The sequence below is a fragment of the Nicotiana tabacum genome, chromosome 8 (genome assembly GCF_000715075.1).
Source record: "Nicotiana tabacum cultivar K326 chromosome 8, ASM71507v2, whole genome shotgun sequence".
In the NCBI taxonomy this organism is placed as follows: Eukaryota; Viridiplantae; Streptophyta; class Magnoliopsida; order Solanales; family Solanaceae; genus Nicotiana; species Nicotiana tabacum.
Genome location: NC_134087.1, coordinates 103,044,074 through 103,066,444, shown reverse-complemented (window position 1 = coordinate 103,066,444; position 22,371 = coordinate 103,044,074). Strand labels below are relative to the sequence as shown.

Below are 22,371 nucleotides of genomic sequence, written 5' to 3'. Positions count from 1 at the left end.
TTCAAAGTTTTTGATGAGCACTGATCTAATCTCATCTTTCATGTTCCCCTTGATTCGGGTGTATAAGTCATGATGAGGTCATGTGGGTCCCATGTCCTATCATATTTCCAGCATTTTGAACTTCTTAGGGATAAGTAGTGGTGTCACACTTGGCTTCTAAGGTTGTTGTAAGTACTTGCTAATGTCGATGCCTTTGATAACAGGCGGAACCTCCAGGATCTGCTCAATCATCTCGTTCTGCTCCTTGATCTGTTGCTACAAGGTGTAGACATGTGATTTTTGACCCTCCCCAAGATTTTTCACATTTTAGCATGTAGATATTGAGTTTAGGTCTAATATTACTATTTTGGCTATTTTTAAACTTCTTCGGTTTATTTTATTTCAAAAACTAAAAAAAAAACTAATAAAAAAATATTTTTTCTTTATGTTAGATTATTGATATTTTGAGAGCTAGTTTTATTTTATTTTATTTTCACAAAGGATAAAAGAAAAGTTTCAAAAAATATTTTTATTTGGTTTTGTGTAATTTTAAGTTATAAGTATTTAGTAAATATCGAGTTGTATTTGAATTTCTCTAATAGGATTATTTTAGTTCTCTTTTTAATATTGCTTACTTTATATAAATAGTATTTTGTAACTAGTTTTATTTTATAATTAATAAGAAATAAAACAAAACAAAAAGGAAAAAAGAAAAATAAAGAAAACGTGAAAAATTTGCAAAAAAGTGTAATGAAGCAACGAAAGAAGTAAAGTTGCAAAGAAAAATCAATTTATTAAAATGGAGCCCACCTTATCTCTTGGTAACAAACTCACATGCATCCCATTTTATTCTCACTCACGTTTTTTAGCACATGGGGGGAAGGGAACAAAAACGGAAAAAGAAAAATTAAAGAGGGGAATGAGGATAAAAATTAAAGCCCGGGAATCTTTCCTTTCATGCCTATTCTCTTTCTATATAACACATGCACACACAGAACAAAAAGAAAAAAAGGCTGGAGAACGGAAAAAAACAGAGAACGACCCCCCCATTTCCTGTTCTTCACCTTCTTCAACAAAATCACACAGCAGCGATTTCTCAACAAAGGGGTACATGATCTCTCTTTCTGATTCTCGATAGAGAAAGAGCAGCGGCTCCTTTTCCTTCTCCGGCAACCAGCGAGTCAGCCGCAAACATCCCCATTAACTCCTCACTCTCCAAAACCAGCTGTGAAACAACCCTGTTTCTCACCTCAAAAAACCCCAGAAATGATTCCTCATTAGTCCAAAAACATAGTTGAAAACTCCGTGGAATCACAGCTCTAAACCCAGCGAAAATCCGTCCAAAAACCACCCAAAACAGTGCCCGAAACTCCCCGGCACAGCATCTTCGAAACATATTCGAACTCACTGCGCTTCAGCTCTAAAGACAACGCCTAGCTCATTTCTTCTCTGTTGGTTTTTCAACGAGTTCAGTGCTACCGAAGGGGTCGTTCTCAATTCTGGTTGAAGCGAGTCGAGGTCGACGTTTGAAGTCCCGGTTTTGGTCTTGTTCGTGTTTTCACTTGGAAGCTTTGGTCGCAACCATGTAAATCAGTTGGTTTCTTAATAAAAAGGGAAAGCTTGTGCATCAAAAGGTCCATCTTCTTCTCTTAAATTCATTTTTTTGAGTGGGTTAATGTCATGCATTCGATAAATTGTTTGGTTGCTCTATTTCGGAATCCTTGAGTTGTTATCTCGTTGCTTCGAATGGTAGAATATTTTTATGTTCTGTTAATTTGCTCTTAAGAACGTAAGTGTTTAATTTCGATATTTGAATCCAAAAATGCAATAGTGAAGAAAGCACAATGTTTGCCGTAGAAATCCTCTTGTTTTGGCTTATGTCGTTTGTTTGTGTCGTTAAGGTTTGGTTTAATTCTTATAGGATTTTGCATCTGATTCCTATAAGCAGTAAGTCATGAATTCTTATTGAGCCTTGTATTGAAGTTTGCTGGGAGATGGCATTAAATTACAAATTTATAGTCTTACTTGTTAACAACTAAGAGCCTTGAGCACAATTTGGTTAGCAAATCACTGGAGTTGAGAACGAGATTGGTTTGGTGTTTTTACTTGTGGGTCAGTATTTGTTCTCGTGAAATTGAGGTGTGCCATTTTTATTAAGTAGCCATGGCCCTCGTAAAATTAGTTAGCTCTTTTAAAAATCGAGGTGTGTCATCAGTTGAATTTTTCATGGCCCTCGCAAATGTGAAGGTGCGTAGTTGCTTTAGGCGCGTAATTTAAATCAATTTCCTTAAACTTGGGTGTGCATTTCATGTGACCCAAATCCAAATCTCAACAAAGTTAAATAAAATATGTTGTGGATCGTGGGTACATTTCATGTGGCGTGGTTCAAAGATGTGTTTTAGGTAACGTTGAATCTTCCTCAAATTAGTTAAAAGCGGTTAATAATTTAAAATTATACGATAGGATAAAACACGTATTAAAATCAGATAATAGGCCAATTGTAATAGATTAAGCGACCGTGCTAGAACCACGGAATCTGGGGATGCCTAACACCTTCCCCCGGGTTAACAGAATTCCTTATTCAGAATTTCTGGTTCGCAAACTTCAAAAAGAAAGTCGAATCTTCCTCGATTTGGGATTTAAAATAAGCAGGTGACTTGGGACACCAATAAAAATATTCCAAGTGGCGACTCTGAATAAAAAATTAATAAATAATCTCATATCGAATAATATCATTTAAATTGGCAAACTCCCTTATATACCTTCGGGTGTGTAAAAAGGAAGTGTGACAGCTCTGGCGACTCTGCTGGGGAAACGAACCCAGAATCTCTAGTTCAGGGTTCAAGAATTCGAGCTTAGAATAATTGTTATATTTGGCTTTATTTATTATCTGGTTTTATTTACATGATTGGGCCTAACGTGCTAAATGCTGCTTTTACTGCTTTGATATTTTGTGAACTGTATATAAACTGCTACGAAACCCTTCTTCTTTCTGAGTCTTCTAAATCATTTGAGGAGGGTGCACTTCGTGTGACTTCTCTTTTGTCTAGAGTCTTCTCCAATTTTAGAACGAGGTTCGGATAAGTTGCAAAGCCGGTGAAGCTTCTGTATTCCCGATACGCTGCCCCCCTGCCCCCCTCGACTCGAGCTATCTGCTCGGGTATGTCAGGTCTAGAACAAATAAACCCAGGTTTTCAAACCTAGTATAACATAGCCTCATGCTGGATCCCTAGTAGGAACGCTTGTTTGCATCACGTGCATTTGACTTTGGGGACTCAACACAGGGGTTGTGTCTATCTTGGACAGGTGCACCCGAATTAAAAGACCATCCTGATGCATCCTATGTGCTACTTACGAATCTATCTGTTTCGGCTTGCATGCTGACTGGCTTCTAGAATAGGGAAAGAAAATGAAAAAAAAAAGAGAAAAAAAAAGGAAAATCAAAAAATGAGAAAGAAGAAAAAAAAAAGAGTGAGATGTAGGTATTTGAAATATCCTGAAACTCAAAATAAGTCATGTTCTTCCTGTTCCATCAAAACGGGCGAACTACGCAGGTCTGATTCTCACCGAATGTGAGATACGTAGGCAAATCTCATCGGTTTCGGCCCATAATTTTCAAAAATCCAAAAATATTTTCCTTTACTTCCTTCTTTAAAAAGTCTTTCTTTTAAACCGTAAATTTTTAAAATATACAAAAATATTTTCTTTTAATTTTTCTCAAAATCTAAAAACATTTTCATTCTTCTTTCGAAAATTCAAAAGAAAAGTCAAGATTCAAAAATATTTTCTCTTTTTAGAAGTATTTCTTTCATAAATTCAAAAATAAAAGTCCAAAATCCAATAATATTTTCTTTCTTCTTTAGAAGTTTTTCATTCGAAATTCCAAAAATAAATAGTAATAAAAAATATTTTCTGTCTTCTTTATATAAGTCTTTCTTTCGAAAATTAAAAAAGAAAAAGAAGAGAAAAAATTCAAAATCCAAAAAAAAAGAGTTAGTTTATTTGCTTTATTCCTGATCTTCCCGAACTATGCAAGATCTGATTCATGTTCCCACATGATACGTAGGCAACCCACATCAGGTTCGATCAACCAAAAAAATGGAAAACAAATGAAAAAAATGAAAAAATGGTGATAATAATAAGGACTGACTGAGTCCATTCTAACGTGTCTTTTGTTTTGAATTGTGAAGAAAGTTTGAGGTGGTCTATTTGTGGTAAGCGGAAAACACAAGATTCAAGGAAAAATGATAACTGACATCGAAGTTGTTACAAGTGCTCAAGAGACTCAGGGTCAGAGGGTTCAACAAGAGTATACTATGGTTGAGGAAAATAGAATACTGAAACAGCAAATGACCAAAATGTGTCAAGCATGGGCCAATGGCCAAGGACAGCATTGTCATGAGTCACAATTTAATACCCAGCAAGAACAGTCCCACTCTCCTGAATACCACTCGTACCTATTTGATCTTCCTACAAAGATTGAGAAGCCTGCCCGAAAGATGGCACAGGAAAAAATGACCTAAAGAGTAAAAAGCTTAGATCAACGGTTGAAAAACATGCAAGGGTTGGCAGGTCAAAAGAGTATTGCCTTCAAGGATCTATGTATGTTCCCTGATGTCCACTTACCGCCTGGTTTCAAGACTCCCAAATTTGAAAAGTAAGATGGACATGGAGACCCCGTAGTCCACCTTAAAAGGTATTGCAATCAGCTAAGAGGTGCGGGAAGAAATGAAGAATTGCTTATAGCTTATTTTGGGGAAAGCCTTATGGGAGTAGCATCCGAATGGTTTTTGGATCAAGACACATCTCGCTGGTACGTCTGGGATGACATGGCACAGGCCTTTGTCAAACAGTTCCAATACAACATCGACATTGCCCCAGACCATAATTCCCTTTCAAACCTAAAGAAAAAACCAAGTGAAAGTTTCAGGGAATATGTCATTAAATGGAGAGAGCAAGCAGTTAGAGTTAAGCCACCCATGGATGACCATAAGCTAATCACTGTCTTTCTTCAGGCTCAAGAGCCAGATTATTTTCAAAACATGATGTCCGCAGTGGGTGAATCCTTCTCGGAAGCAATCAAAATGGGGAAATGGTTGAGAATGGTCTTAAGACAGGTAGAATTATAAGTCAAGCAGTTCTAAAAGACGCAACTCTGGCTGTCCAGTTTGAATCTGATAATTTTAGTGACACGAGTGAGAAGGATGAAGAAATCATGATGGCATCAGGGTCTAGAAGAGGTCCTAGGAGAACATCTCGAAGGTATGAGCAGCCTCCTCGGGTTTTCCATGACTCCCCTGAGCAGTATTATCCATCTCAGAACCCTCAGTACTTTGTTTTTGCACCTCAGTATGTTGCCCGGTCACCAAGACACCCTAGAAGGCGAGCACCAGCACCGCAAAATCTCCACCAACCTCCATAAAATTTCAAATAACCTATAACCCACATCCAAGCCAGGGGTATAGAAGGGAACAAAGGCTGAAAGATAATTTTACACCAATAGGAGAGTCCTATGCAAGCTTGTTTGAGAAATCAAAGTAGTATGACATGATTGCATCTATTCCTCCAAATCATGTAAACCCACGTGGGAGAAGCTTTGACCCTCTAAAAGGTGTGAATACAATTCCAATGCCCAGGGGCACAATGTTGAAAGTTGTCGGGATTTGAAAAGAAAACCAGAAAGGATGATCCAAGAGAACCTGATTGTGATCCAAGACAATGATACCCAGAATATCATGCAGAATCTTTTACCTGCACATGATGATGCACACTTTGTGGGGATGATGCCTGGTAACATGGAGTATGAGAATCCTCTTGGGAATTTGCCGACTGAAATTGGAGAATGCCATGGTGATTCTGATGAGCAAATTTGTGGCTAAATATAAAGCTTAGCAATTGAAAAGTCATTCTCTCCTTACTAGAAAGGAATCTTGGTAGCTTGTTTTGATGTTTTTTCTACTATCTGGGTTATTTCAGGGTTGTCATCCAGATTTTATTTATTTTATTGAGTCAAACCCTTCTATCCCTCCATTTTGTTTGTGTAAGTCTTGTTTGTCTGTTCTGTTGCTATTTTCATTATCCGGGTTATCTTAGGGTTGTAATTCGAATTTTAGGTTGTTTGTCTTGTTGACAAACCCTTTCATCCTTTACTCAATGAAACATAGTTTGTCCTTTTGTGTCATTATGTTCTTAGTTCATTTCTCGCTAGTTCTAATGATATGACATGCATGAGGAAATTATGGTCATATCATAGAAACTAATTTAATCTGGAATTAGATAACTGAAAAAAATACTTTTGAGGATGAATAAAGAGTTGAAATACTTTGGAATTAAGGTCGAGTAAAATTCACCTTTAAATCATTGTGAAGATCGGCATTGAGGATGTTTAATCAATTGAAGTTTGTTGGAAAGTTTGACATTAAGGGATGGAAGTGTCTTGTGACCACGACACACCAAAAAGACAGACATGTTCGTCAATGCTGTGATCGCGAAAAGATACTATGTTTGGCGTTCACGAGGTTGGGAGGCCCTTTTTCTGCTACCCAAATCACTTTATACTCTTTGTCACCCCTTTTACCCTGTGTTATTTTCTTTGACCACCCTATTTTAGAATCAATTTTAGAGTCAAGGGTAAAAAAAAATGATGAAATATAGAAAAAAACAAAAAAAATAGAGTCCATGTCCCAAGAGTATAAACTGGGGCAATTCTTAGAAAGGTCAAGTAAAAAAAATGAGAAAAAATAGTCAAAGGTCCATGCCCCCAGAAAATAAAAGTTGGGGCAATTTGTTTTGAAAAAAAGGGAAGAAAAAGGAAAAAAGAGATACAGAAAGAAAGATGAAAAAAAGTTAGGTCAAATATTTGAACTATGTTCGACCTGATTCCTTAAAAAATAAGGATACGTAGGCAGCCTCACGGTTCGGTCCAACCAAATAAGAATTCAGAAAAAATCCAAAAAAAATCCCCAATAGCTAAAACTGGGGCAAAGATTTTATTTCATTTTTAAAAGAGTCGATTCCAAAACTTGTAAGTATACAACCCCATCATCTTTAGTCTATTTTGAGCCTCATGCCGACCTTTCTTCCTACCCATATCCAAAAGCCTTCCAAATAAAGACCGCCTGATCAATCTTCAAGAATGCCAAGAGATGCATGCAATGAGCAACGATTGCCATGCGAACACTGTCAAGTTGCTCACACAAGAAAACAAAAAAAAGAAAAATAAAAGAAATGAGAGAGTCTTACTAGTGAAAACCCTCACGGGCACAGTAAGGCGACGATAAGTAGAGATGAATAAATGAGAGAGGCTTGTTGGTGAAAAACCCCCGGGGCACCACTAGTCGAAAGTGAGTCATGAAGCTGATGCAAAGAATTGGCATGAACAAGCCCGACTTCAAAGGTCATACGAATGGAAAAAGGGGAAATTGGATTAGTTTGATAGATCAGGCCGTTGAGTCCAAAATGCATGTCATGACCATTAAGGCTAAATTATTGAAAAAAAAGAAAAAGAAAAGGAAAAAACTCTTCCTTCTGTCCTTCCAACAGGGGCATTTCTTGTTAATACTTGTTTCTTTGCATCATTGTGTCCTTCACTCTGAGTCGGTCCTTGTCAAAACAAGCAAGAAAATATTTCAAAATCTGCTACCAGCTTTTCAATTGCACAAAGTAAATTTGGCCAGCATACTCGGTTGTTACTGTTAACATGCCTTGAGGATTCATGCAAAGGCTCCCCCAAAAGACTCTCGTCAGTCTACTTGGAACAAGCAAAGACACCTCGTGATTCTCTTTGACGGACAAATTGCTCAAAAGCAGGAAGTCGTTTCAAGATATCAGAAAAGGTCACCTAAGAAAAGATCTCCAGTTGGGATAAGGCTGATTGAGCCACAAATACAAATGGTATTGGGTGTAAAACAATCAGGGTTAATGCAGAGCAAAAGTCTCTTGAGACAGACTCGAGCAAAAGCCAAGCTGCCCAAGACTCAAGGCCACAAACTGACCACCATTTTCAAAACTGACAAATTTTTCTTTGCGTGAAACAGGAACAAAGCAGTGCAAGGAAAGTGGTTCAAAAAAAAAGAAAAAAAAAGAAGAAAAAAAATAACAAAAAAAAAAGAAAGAGAAGAAAAAGAAAAGAAGAGAAGAGACTACGAAGGGAAGTTTCTCAAATCTTTGCCTTTATTTGTCTTGCTATGTGCATAAAATCTTGCCATTGATCTTTACATTTTTCCTCCTAGGATAAAAAGTCCCATTCTGATGGATTTTCTCCCAATAAAATCTTAGTCTGATGAATTGTTCTCCTAAGATAGAAGACCTAGTCTGATGAACTTTCTCCTAGGATCGAAATCTTAGTCTGATGAATCTTTCTCCTAAGATAGAAGACCTAGTCTGATGAACTTTCTCCTAGGATCAAAATCTTAGTCCGGTGAATTTTTCTCCTAAGATAGAAGACCTAGTCTGATGAACCTTCTCCTAGGATCAAAATCTTAGTCTGATGAATCTTTCTCCTAAGATACCAAAAAAAAGTGACCTAGTCTGATGAACTTTCTCCTAAGATCAAAATCTTAGTATGATGAATCTTTCTCCTAAGATACCAAAAAGTGACCTAGTCTGATGAATTTTCTCCTAGTATCAAAATCTTAGTCTGATGAATTTTTCTCCTAAGATAGAAGACCTAGTCTGATGAACTTTCTCCTAGGATAAAAATCTTAGTTTGATGAATCCTTCTCCTAAGATAGAAGACCTAGTCTGATAAACTTTCTCCTAGGATAAAAATTTTAGTCTGATGAATTTTTCTCCTAAGATAAGAAAAGAGACCTAGTCTGATGAATCTTTCTCCTAAGATACCGGAAAAGTTCTTAGTCTGATGAATTTTCTCCTAGGATTAAAGTTTTAAACTGATGAATTTTTTCCTAAGATAGAAAGCCTAGTCTGATGAATTTTCTCCTAGGATAATAATTAAAAAAAAGGGGAAGTCTGAATTCGAAAAAAAGAAGAAGGGAAGTCTGGATTTGGAAAAAAAGAGGGTCAATTTTTAGTTTTCTTGAAATCAGGGGTCCCGCCTGGAGAATAGGGTCAGTCTTTACTTTAGTCAAGCTTAGTTTATAGTTTTTCGCAAGCTCAATCACTTTTAGGAGACGTACATCCTAGTCTAGTCTTTAGTTTACTCATCATTGCATCAATACTATAAGTGGTTTACAATATAGACTCAACTCACAAATCTTCCTAGTGCAAACTGGGGCAGAAAATTTCGTTTGTTTTGTCGGTTTTGATTGCAAGCACCCACATGGAAAACAAGGGAACATAGAAAGTTTCAACAATCAGGTGCCCACCTGGAGAAAAAAGGAAAACGGTTCAAGTTTCGAAGGAAGATAGGTCAAGTTCAACAATCAGGCGCCTACCTGAAGAACAAGGAATGACAGTTTAAGTTTCAAGGAAAAACAGTTTCGAAGGAAGACAGTTCAAGCTTCAAGGGAAAACAGTTCGAGTTTCAAGGGAAATCAGTTCAAGTTTCAACGGAAGTCAGTTCAAGTTTTAGCAATCAGGCGTCCACTTAGAGAATAAGGGAAGTTATTTCAGAATTCAATTCAAGTTAGAAGTAGCAGAAGCTCGTGGCAAGAATGCGAGTCAACAATCCGAGATGATCAACAGAAGTAGTCTCAATCCAAAAAAAAAAGAAAAAAAAAAGAAAAAAAAAAGAAAAAGAAAAAAATAAGTGAATCCAAAGTGCAGAAGCGGAGAAAGATGTGGACTACTTAAGACGTTATTGAAGTCACAAGCTTTGCATGTCCCGTCTTGATCCGAAAAAGCTAAAAAAGATTGAACCAACACCTGCAACTAACAAGCATCAAGATTCAGATCAAAGTCCGCATGAAGAACCAACCAAGACTCAAGATCAAGCTTCAAAAGACTCATAGATAGGAAACTTGTAACTCGTAGCTGATAGGCTTAGTTAGTCTTTTTCATTTTTGATTTTGACGTAATAACGGGACTGCGGACCGGAACCTCGATGGCACCTCAATCGGCTATCCACCTCGGTATACTCCATCACCTCACTCACCTCTGAACTACACGTGGCCTAATTTCTTTATAGCCAAGGATACGTAGGCAGCTCAGATACCAGGGCTCGGTCACATTCCCCTTTTCTCAGTTTTAGTCTCTCCTCAAATAAGGGTCGGGTCAAAAAACCTGTCTAGTCATTCTTTGTCTGAAAACTCTTCGCGTTTTCAGTCAAAGAGGGGCAGCTGTAGACATGTGATTTTTGACCCTCCCCAAGATTTTTCACATTTTAGCATGTAGATATTGAGTTTAGGTCTAATATTGTTATTTTGGCTATTTTTAAACTTCTTCGGTTTATTTTATTTCAAAGACTAAAAAAAAAAGAAAACTAACAAAAAATTATTTTTTCTTTATGTTAGATTATTGATATTTTTGATAGCTAGTTTTATTTTATTTTATTTTTACAAAGGATAAAAGAAAAGTTTCAAAAAATATTTTTATTTGGTTTAGTGTAATTTTAAGTTATAAGTATTTAGTAAATATCGAGTAGTATTTGAATTTCTCTAATAGAATTATTTTAGTTCTCTTTTTAATATTGCTTACTTTAGATAAATAGTATTTGTAACTAGTTTTATTTTATCATTAATAGGAAATAAAACAAAACAAAAAGGAAAAAAGAAAAAGAAAGAAAACGTGAAAAATTTGCAAAAACGAGAAATGAAGCAACGGAAGAAGTAAAGTTGCAAAGAAAAATCAATTCATTAAAATGGAGTCCCTTATCTCTTGGTAACAAACTCACATGCACCCCATTTTATTCTCACTCACATTTTTTAGCACATGGGGAAGCGAACAAAAAAATGGAAAAAGAAAAATTAGAGAGGGGAATGAGGACAAAAATTAGAGCCGGGGAATATTTCCTTTCATGTCTATTCTCTTTCTATATAACACATGCACACACAGAACAAAAAGAAAAAAAAGGCTGGAGAACGGAAAAAAACAGAGAACGACCCCCCCATTTCCTGTTCTTCACCTTCTTCAACAAAATCACACAGCAGCGATTTCTCAACAAAGGAATCCATGATCTCTCTTTCTGATTCTCGATAGAGAAAGAGCAGCGGCTCCTTTTCCTTCTCCGGCAACCAGCGAGTCAGCCGCAAACATCCCCATTAACTCCTCACTTCTGTGAAACAACCCTGTTTCTCACCTCAAAACACCCCAGAAATGATTCCTCATCAGTCCAAAAACATAGCTGAAAACTCCGTGGAAACACAGCTCTAAACCCAGCGAAAATCCATCCAAAAACCACCCAAAACAGCGCCCGAAACTCCCCGGCACAGCAGCTTCGAAACATATTCGAAGTCAATGCGCTTCAGCTCTAAAGACAACGCCTAGCTAATTTCTTTTCTGTTGGTTTTTCGACGAGTTCGGGGCTGCCGAAGGGGTCGTTCTCAATTCTGGTTGAAGCGAGTCGAGGTTGACGTTTGAAGTCCCGATTTTGATCTTTTTCGTGTTTTCACTTGGAAGCTTTGGTCGCAACCATGTAAATCAGTTGGTTTCTTAATAAAAAGGGAAAGCTTGCGCATCAAAAGGTCCATCCTCTTCTCTTAAATTCATTTTTTTGAGTGGGTTAATGTCATGCATTCGATAAATTGTTTGGTTGCTCTATTGAATCCTTGAGTTGCTATCTCGTTGCTTCGAATGGTGGAATATTTTTATGTTCTGTTAATTTGCTCTTAAGAACGTAAGTATTTAATTTCGATATTTGAATCCAAAAATGCAATAGTGAAGAAAGCACAATGTTTGCCGTAGAAATCCTTTTGTTTTGGCTTATGTCGTTTGTTTGTGTCGTTAAGGTTTGGTTTAATTCTTATAGGATTTTGCATCTGATTCCTGTAAGCAGTAAGCCATGAATTCTTATTGAGCCTTGTATTGAAGTTTGCTGGGAGATGACATTAAATTAAAAATTTATAGTCTTACTTGTTAACAACCAAGAGCCTTTAGCACAATTTGGTTAGCAATTCACTGGAGTTGAGAACAAGATTGGTTTGGTGTTTTTACTGGTGGGTCAACGTTTATTCTTGTGAAATTGAGGTGTGCCACTTTTATTAAGTAGGCCATGGCCCTCGTAAAATTAGTTAGCTCTTTTAAAAATCTAGGTGTGCCATCAGTTGAATTTTTCATGGCCCTCGCAAATGTGAAGGTGCGTAGTTGTTTTAGGCGCGTAATTTAAATTAATTTCCTTAAACTCGGGTGTGCATTTCGTGTGACCCAAATCCAAATCTCAACAACGTTAAATAAAATGTGTCGTGGACCGTGGGTGCATTTCATGTGGTGTGGTTCAAAGACATGTTTTAGGTAACGTTGAATCTTTCTAAAATTAATTAAAAGCAGTTAATAATTTAAAATTATACCATAGGCTAAAACATGTATTAAAATCATATAATAGGCCAATTGTAATAGTTTAAGCGACCGTGCTAGAACATCGGAATCCGGGGATGCCTAACACCTTCCTCCGGGTTAACAGAATTCCTTATTCAGAATTTCTAGTTCGCATACTTCAAAAGGAAAGTCGAATTTTCCTCGATTTGGGATTTAAAATAAGCCGGTGACTTGGGATACCAATAAAAATATTTCAAGTGGCAACTCTGAATAAAAAATTAATAAATAATCTCATATCGAATAATGTCACTTAAATTGAAAAAACTTCTTTATATACCTTCAGGTGTGTAAAAAAGAGGTGTGACACAAGGTTAGTATTAAAATATGTAACTCAGCATTTTAGACATACCTGACCCTCTAGCCACGGAATTATCGGGAAACCCCAAAGCCTTGAGTAATGAATTAGGGATGTGTTTGACCTGAGTCACTTCTATCAGCGGGGTTGGAGTGTCGTTATAGTTGTTACTTCCCCAATGCATCAAACATCATGCCCATTTTGGCGTTCAATCTCCGTTATTGAGCCATGTCGAATTTCAAGGTTTCGCCACTCTATTCGGTGAAGTTGTGGGTTGGAAAGTCCATGTGAGAGGGCGCATATTTGGATTGTGACGCATCCATTCCAAGTAGTGCCTTTTTTCTGGGTACGACCTCCTTACTATCTGGGACCTAGCTCTTTGCCCATATGCAAGACCTGTTTTCACTTGAGGGGCATGGAGTCTCCTGGATATCCACTGGGTTCTGTGGCTTTGCTCTAATCTATTGGCTGAATGTTCTTTTCAGTCATTCTGAGTCACAAAATGGAAAGGAAATTGACAGATAAGTAAAAGATAAATCTCATAATGAGAATAAGAACTCTAAGTCAAATTCTCAACTTCTAGGGTCCCACGGTAGGCACAAAATTGCATAACTCAAAAATAGTTTGAGGAATAATTAATTAAATTTATTTTTAATGAGGTCACTAGCAATTGGTTCGAATCAAATTTTAATCGAATGATTCATATAATTAAGCTAACAAAGTTGTAAATAAAGTAATAAAAGTAAATAAATAAATGATAAGAATGATCTTTTTGATCTTTTCCATGAGCCACAATGCTTACAAAATAAAGAGAGATTGCCCAGCAATAGTACAATAGCCTTTTATAAAGAGTAAGTTCAACAGCTTTTGAATGAATGTACAGGCAAATAAAATGGGGTTATTTATAGCCTATATCCAACTTTCACATGATCATCCCCACTTCTGCATGTCGCTCTGAATGGTTAACAAACGCCGAAATACATGTCGCTTGTGGGTGACAAATCTAGCATAGTGGGTGTAGGTGAATCCCTAACGTTTCGGGGACAGTTGAGGACCAAGTCAAGTTTCGGGCTATGACTTCATCAATAAATCCTCGGAATCATCTTTGGGGTGTTTCATCGAGACACGGTGCTTGTTTCTCTCGGGAGTCACCGAACTGTGTATATTTCCTGCGAGCAGGGACGGATTTAGGGGGGCGAAAGGGTGTTTACCTGAATCTCCTTCGCAGAAAAATTACACTATATATGAAAGGTAAAACCTATTTTTTTTTACCTCTATATATTATATTTTGAATCTCATTGACACAGCTCAAAAACATAGTTTAGTGGTCAAGGGGGTTCAAAAACCTTAGTAAGGTCATTGGTCAAATTCCCACTAGCTACAACCTTTTTAATTTTTCCCTTTTTTCGAATCCCTTGGCGGTAATCCTGCCTCCGCCACTGCCCTGCGATGATTAAACTTGTCTTCCATCTTGTTCCCGATGTACAACTTATCAAATGATGTTGTGTTATCGTGTAATTTATCCATGTGTCAAAGTCAAATTTTTCCAGTACAAAATATGTTGCAGACGAGATTATAGGGCAACAGCCCCAAGCTTCACCATGCCTTGATTTCAACATGCCTTTGGCTTAGACAATATTGCGTGCAAGTTGTTGAGTACAACTTAACCTGATTTGACAAATTAATTGGATAAAACACTTAAATTTCCATTGCGCTCTAAGCTTAACTTAACACTTCTCCCTGTACAAATTGTTGCCAACTAGTAACTATAAAATATAATTGATCTTTCATAGTATCATTTTTAATCAGCTACTAGGAGAGTAAAACAATTCACAAACTTCTGTATGTTAAACCAACTGGAATAAATGATCAAGGCCCTTCTTAGAAGTCAAAAGTTTTGTTAATATTACTTTTGAATCTACAACAACCCATAGAATATTCAGATGTAAGAAGCAAGAGGAAACATACACAATGCGTCATATATATACTTCATTTAAAAAACAACATACAACTTATAAGTAGATTCCAAGAAAAAGAAGAAGAAGAAAAAAGGACAAGAAAAATCAAGATACATTCTTTAAAAAGAATTTGCTTATTGAGACTCAGCTCATTGAATCTTCATCTAATCAGAGATTGACAATCATCCATCCCCTTAGACAAAATTATCAAATCTGAGAATCTCAGACACGATTAGGCGTTAAATTTGGAGGAGTAGGTGCCGATCCCACGCGCTTGCCACGCTCCGATCGGCAGTTCTCGGCGAACTTCAAGCTGTTTTGGTGCATACCTTTCTGCCTCTCAGCTTCGGTATACTCTGCGGCATAATAATGTTCCTCACTTCCCTTAACAGGGTCTTTCGTTGGTGGGAAAAACATGCTTCCCCATTGTGGGAAATGACAGAAAGTCACTGGAAGAGTGCATCCTATGATCATTAGTCCCATGTAAGTTAGCCCTGTTGCTGTCGAGTATTTTGAGCTCGTGAAGAACAACAGTTGTGTCAATCCAGAACCGAAATTTCCTCCAGCCCCAGTCATTCCTGAGATTATACCTAAGGATCGGCGAGAAATGAATGGAATAATACCGAATGTTGCACCACATGCAGCTTGAGCACCAATAGAGAAAAGGATCATGAATGTGACGGCTATGGGCAGAGAATTTGAACGGCCCAACAGGACGCAGAATACTCCTCCCAGTGTTTGTAATATCCAAAGGACCCAAAGTCTGCCTCTCATGCCGAATCTTTTGGCTGCGTAATCTGAAGAAAATCCTCCGAATGGACGAGCTAATAAATTAGCCATACCAAAGGTCGCTGCAATAATTCCCGCTGTGTGAAGCTTTAGATCAAATCTGCAGGTTTTTGTACAAAAAGTTTGTCAGGTTAAGCAGATGGAGCAGCGATTGTAGTTGATTTGGGGAGTGTATGTATAATTAGGCAGGTTACTTGTTACATCAAGTTAAATTTTGCCGATGTAAACGTATTACACAGTAAATATTTAGGAAAACAAACCTGTCGAAGAAGTACTCCGCAATTACGTTGTCTGTAGACAGTTCAACTCCCATAGAGTATCCGTAGAGAAGAACAAAGATCCACGTCCTGTAGTTTGTTGCAGCGTACCACAATATCTGAAATAGCGAAAACATGAAGTATGTTAGCTAAAATTCTTCTCCCTTAAAAAAAAGAAGAAAAAATAGATTTTCTTTTTTTAAGAGATGAAAGAGTTAGTGTAATGGGAGTACTAACGTTGGAGAATTTATCTTTAGAAACATCACCCTTCTTCTGTAAATCACCACGGTTCCCATCAGGCAAATCTTGGCCAAGAGTCAACACCAAAATACCCATTACAACATGAAGCCAACCAGGAATGAAAAATGCAATTCTCCAAGCAGTGAATGGAGTTGCTCCTGCTCTTCTTATTATATCATACAGAATTGGCATAATAAGTTGAGTCGCACCACCACCCATATTTCCCCATCCTGCAGCTGTTCCATTGACAAGTCCAATAATCTGACTATTAAACATAGTACTCATCCAATATTGGCACGACACAAATGTTGCGAGCGAGAATCCAATCATGAACCGGACAGCAACATATCCTCCAGCGGACGACACAAATGACATGCAAAATACAGTTGGGGCTGACAACATAATCAGAAAGGCACAACCATATCTAGGCCCTAACATATCACAAACTGCACCCATAACAAGCCTAGATAAAATACTTCCGGAAACGGAAGCAACTCCGGCATTACCAACATCCATTTTGGTTAAATTAAGGTTGTCCCTAATGATAGGAACTAAAGGGGCAGCAGCAAAAGTTGAAACAAAGCAAGTGAAGAAAGAAATCCAGGAGAGCTGGAAAGTAAGACCATGAGGCTTTGAAAATGAATAAAATTTAAAAACCTTGGCTTTGTGTTCAGTATCAACTGGTACTGAAAATTTTGCCGTGGTATCGGTTGGCACCATTGGAGAAGCCACTGAGAAAGCAAGAACTGGCTCTCTACCAGTGACTCCATGCATAGAACTCCCTGGTTCTCCCTCAATATCAGCCATTTTTTTCTTCAGGAAAAAAAAAACTTATAGCAGAATATGCCAAAGATTGATTAAAATGTTTAAAGTAAAATTGATGTGTTTGTTTCCAAGAAGGTGCAGAGAGGGAGTGTTTATATAGGTATCAAAGAGTTGACATTGTGTAATTAAGGCAAGTGATTGGGGATTCCCTATGGCTACACTCCGTTTTTGGAGGATTTAAATATTTGATTAAGGAATCCATTTCGCCGCATCTGAATATGAATAGCGCTAACCTTATGGTATATCCCAAAGGTTCACTGATGACCATTCTCGGTATCTTCATTAATTAGTTGGAGTACTACCATACCATATTTAAACTTTAGTTACGTTACCCTTTTGAGTTTTGACTTTGAAGTATGGAACCAGTCTTTCGCAATTAGCAGAATTTAATTCTTATTTAGGCCACTCAATCATACTTGACAAGTTTACAACGAATTTAAGTTATACACGATGGCATTAAGATATTTTACACACGATCAGAGCTGTTTAACCTAGTCATTTTTGTCGTTGTTAATACACTTATTGTAGAGATTTATCTAAAATTACCTTATAAATAACGATATGCACACACTGACAATATAAAATTTACACTCCTCGTGATTAACCAGTAATTCATCAAGCCTACTCTTTTGGTGATTAATAAATAAGGTATAGTGGTCAATGCCAAAGCCCTATTACCACGAGAGGTGAAAGCCCGGGTCGATGGATTAATTAAAAAAAAATATTTCGTCACGGCAGTTCCAGGTGGAGAATTTATGGACTAAAGCTGCTCTAGTTACTTAGGAGTAATATCTTTAACGTTTTGCTTGGTTAAGCTTTCCTGTTTTTAGTGATCCTAACAAATGTGTTTACAATCTTCCAGGTATCGATTCCTGATTTCCTTCATAGTGATCTCTTATAATTGTGGTTTGTACTGGAAATAAAAAGGGAAGACAATCTTGTATATAGTACGTTAGCTACTTCAATTGTTATTCTTACCTTACAGTTTTTGCTAGGGTAATGAATTTTAGGTCAAGTGGTTAATTTAGCTGTGAATAATTTGCAAGTTGTTGTGCATCAATACATAATCAAAAATATGAACACAGTGAGGTGTTTTTTTCCCCTTCTTTTCTTTTTTGAGCCAAAAGGTAATTAAGGAGTATGCGACATTACAAATACTCAATAGTATAGTTGAGGTGCGTGCTGTGATCGAAGAACATCATATATTTACATGTGGGTTGAGAGATCACTAACTCTCATACATTGCATTTGGAGGATTCTGTCTCCATTCACATTTACCCATGTGGATATTTTTTATCTTTTTCTTCCTAAAAGCACATCCAACCACTCGGCAAGTGAATCCAACAAGGTTGGAAAAGAGAGGGAGTACAAAAAGGAACGGCTCATATTAATCACACTTAAAGGCAAGTAACAGAGAAAAAGAGATCAAAAACGCACTAATAGCCGTTAAAATAATGGCTGGTGTTAATTGCAGTCAAATAAGCAATGTGTATAATTGGAGGAAAGGTCACTCTTTCCTTATACCTTTCAAATGGAGTAATATAAAACTTAACTTAATAGGGCAATTATTAGACAAATTAGTCTTCTTTCCCACGTATTTCCTTATTTAAATGTAAATGCAGAGATCTCCAACAACTAGTTCCAAGGTCAAATCGCAGACTGGCTGATATGTATGCTAATAACAAGCTGTTGATCAGTTATCTTTAATAAGTACAGTATAATATTTTTGGGTATGCTAAGGAGATGGAGACAGAAACTATTAGTATCATGTTAATTTACCTTAGCCTTTGAGAAGTTCATAGAGTTTCTATTGTGAATTATTTAGAAGACTCTTTAAGACGATGACCTGGTAAATTGTTGGAAATCAAGTGGATGACACACTTAATTAATTTAATTATGCGTATCATTATTATATACATTTCTCAAAGATTTAATTATTATTGAATAGTCCTCTCTCTTATCGGCAGAAATAGGGCACCATTATAAGTCCTAGCCATGATGATCAGATCGATTGGTAGGAGACAGATAAGGGAATGTTTGACAACATTATATAGAACATCTTTAATTTGGTTAGCATCCTGATTATATTCCGAATCTACAATGAAATACAAGCTCAAAGATTTTTCATTCAAAACTATATATTGAATTGTTATCTGCCACTTTTTTCAGTTATTCGAAGGGACAAATTTATATATGTCATGATACATACAAAAAAAAAAGTTATTTAAGAAATGTTTAACCTCATTAATTACCTCTCAATTATGCCCCCTTTTTTTCATAAAAAAGTTCAATTGTGCTTATTCTCCTTTAGATCGAGGAAACTCAACTTGAAAGGGAGTCCGGGAGAAAAGATAAAGTTGTTTAAGTATGATCTATAAGTTACGGGTTCTAGTCGTGGAATCAAATACTGATCTTGCATTAGACTAGGGTGCATACATCACAGTTCACACCCAAGGGATGCAGTCCTTTCCTGCACCCTCCGTAAATGCGGGATGGTTCCTTTTTCATTGAGGAAACGCAGTTGTCATACATCTGCTCGTGTTTTCTTCCATGTCCCTTTCCCTGAGCAGTTCAACAGCTTGTAGATTGACGAACTAGGCTTTCAGTTTCCAAATAAATGTTTTCTCATTGGACTACCAGTGAATAACTGCAAAGTCAAATGTCTTTTCATCTCATGTAATAGCCGTTGCAGAGTTAGCTCGCATATATATTCATGAGAGGACTTCTGAAGCTCTAGAATTTGGTTTTCCTATTTTTACTTCTTCCATATTTGTGCTAAAATTGGCCGTTCCTTTTTGAAAATGATGTGTTAATTAGAGTTCGAATAAAATATAACAAGGATTATTTTAATCAAGTAGCTTCAGGTTAATTCTTTAGTTCATAAAATTAAGATAGTGACTTTGTTGTAATATCTATGCAGCTTGTTGCAAATCAAATAGTTAGGGTCGTTTGGTTGCCGGTTAGAGTTATGAAGGTATTAGTTAGGCAGGTATTAGATATGTATGTATTAGTTATGCAGGAATAAGTAATGCAGGGATTAGTTATGCATGTATTAATTATGCAGAGATAAGTTATGCAAGGTTGAGTTATGTTCGGATTAGTTATGCAGGGATTAATTATGCGGTAGTTATATAAGGATTAGTAATATAAATGTAATGTGAGAGTTATTTATTATTAGCTTACTTTATTTTATTAAAATTGCTAGTATAGTTTAAATATATTTTTTTAAACAAAAAAATATAAGTTTGAATAAAAGGTATTCTTATCATTTTGTGTTTTAATATAAGTATTACTAATACATATATAAGTTATTCCAGCTTCTACCCTACATAAATAATACATAGATTCCCTCATAACATATACATGCATTAGTTATGCAGAAAAGAAAAACATGAACCAAACATTGTATTAGCAATGCTAGGGGTGGACATTCGGTATTTCGGTTCGGTATTTAAGAATTTCGGTTCGATATTTCGGTATTCGGTTTATCAATTGTGTATACCAAATACCATACCAAAATATTTCGGTACGGTTCAGTATTTCTTATTTTGGTTCAGTACGGTTTCTGTATGGTTTCGGTTTAAACCAAATCTCCAATATCTTCCCCACTACATTAACTAATATAATCCATGCTGATCATTATGCTAACACATGACTATGTTCTTTTTAACGCAGGATTACTTCATTAGGAGTCTATCAAAACTATTACTATTGGATCTCATACACCAAAGCCAAGTAGATTACAGTGGGACTACAATTTATATTTCAGAAGTTGTCGTAGCTTTTTCAATCTCCCATAGAAGCCATTGTTTCTGATATCGAGGGAAATGAGAAACGAGAGATTTCCAAGTTGTGGTGGAACCATTTCTTTAAGGTTCATATTAGAAAGATATAAGGCAGCGACTCTTTGGTGGCGAGAGCCACAAGTAACTCCAATCCAACTACAAGTATGGGTGAAGTGGACCAGTTTCTTGCTAAGAGGTGGTGAGAATTATAAAAAGGAAATTGAGATCGCAAGCTAAGAACTGATGTTTAATCAGTAGTGATATTGGCGATCGACAAACAAGTACTCATTTGCTGAAGCAACAAAAGCACAATAATAAGATGAATACTGTCGCGCCCTCTTTTTCTCGCGAAATCGGGCTTGTGACTTTTAGGAGGACAACTCGTTCCCTTTTGAAAATTGGGTTTTGGAACTTGAAGAGTCGCCACCTAATGATTAAGTACATTAGGACACTAAGAAGGGTTTGAGTTTGAAGAACCAGAGTTTGGGTAAGGGCTAGAAATTATCTCAAGGGGAAGGTGTTAGGCACCCCTCAAGATCCACTAGTGTGGTTCTCGGCCATGTTACAATTGTGACCTCACATAATCAAATAGGCAATTAAGGGCCTCAAATAGAAGGGGATTTTCACATATTATTGCAAGCAAATTGAAAGTTTGCAGAGAATAAGGAAAGCAGAAATAGTTCGGACAATAAAACAAGCTAAAAGAGAGGGAGTCCTAGGTTTACAAACAAGATGGATCACGTCAATACAATACCCGGCAATCACTCCTCAGAAGAGGGGTAACACGTGGTATTAGCGCACTGGTCATCAAATCCATATCTACCCTTCTCACCCCGTTAAGGTAGTAAAGTGCAGAATTGTGTCGTTACTTATTGCATGCTAGTACCAGCCCCGATCCTATCAGTCCCGGTGGCATTTGGGACTACTAGTCCTAAAGGGAAGGGAAATTTTGCTTTTCATAGTTTTAAAAAGGATAAAATTCTAGGGCGACAATCAAAACATATAGGGCAGGTATGGGGAGAACACATAACAGTTTAAAGGGCTCAAACATGCCTCCTCATTTAAAGAGACAAATTGGCTAACATGACTTACAAGTACTGGTTATGGTCTGAATTAAATTAAAGCGTAGGATAAGCTGATTCATCACATATTTCTCAGATGAGGAGTCCGAATTAGCCTTCCCTTGTTGTAATTTATCAAAGACTGATGCAGTTAAGCAATTATCTACTGGCTTGCCTTGGTGAAACTTATAGGCATGATATCTAACAGTGCTTACTCCGATTTAAAGAGGCTTACTGATTGCGGAAAACACATAAGTTCTACAGATGTTAGACGACATTAATATTGATTTTAGACTTGTAGATGAAATAAACGAATCAGATTCAACTGATTACTTATATAGGCATGATTTCTAGGCGTTGTTGATTTTAAGACGGTTATAAAAGTGCAGGGAGTCCTATAGACATGGTATCTACAAGGGAGTTGATTATTTTTTTAACCTATAACCATTTACCTAATGATAGATAAAAATGTAGAAGTGCAGAAACTATAGGCAGGATTTCTATATGCCGTGCATGAATGTAGAAAACTATAGGCAGGATTTCTATATGATGTGCATGGATGCAAAAAACTTATAGGCAGTATTTCTATATGACGTGCATGAATGCAGAAAACTTATAGGCAGGGTTTCTAATGCGGAAATGCAGAGAACTTATAGGCAAGGTTTCCATATGATATGCGAAAGTGTAGAACTTGTGAATAGTAATGCCTATGGGCATGCTGTCTACCCTTTGCATACATAAGTGACCCTC

The 22,371-nt window shown here is 36.8% G+C and overlaps 1 protein-coding gene and 1 long non-coding RNA gene across 2 annotated transcripts; one reads left to right on the top strand and one right to left on the bottom strand.

Annotated features, from left to right (window-relative positions):
• Positions 1-531: 531 nt before the first annotated feature.
• Positions 532-11,901, top strand: LOC142162772 (uncharacterized). Its single transcript, XR_012694162.1, has 2 exons — positions 532-1,613; positions 4,170-11,901. It is a non-coding gene; the product is annotated as an uncharacterized LOC142162772 (long non-coding RNA).
• A 2,982-nt stretch (positions 11,902-14,883) lies between these two features.
• Positions 14,884-16,766, bottom strand: LOC107808057 (high affinity nitrate transporter 2.4-like). The gene is given in 3 exon segments (NM_001325819.1): positions 14,884-15,553; positions 15,714-15,829; positions 15,948-16,766. Coding segments are annotated over 3 exon segments (1,593 nt in total). The 5' UTR covers positions 16,758-16,766; the 3' UTR covers positions 14,884-14,886.
• Positions 16,767-22,371: the final 5,605 nt, after the last annotated feature.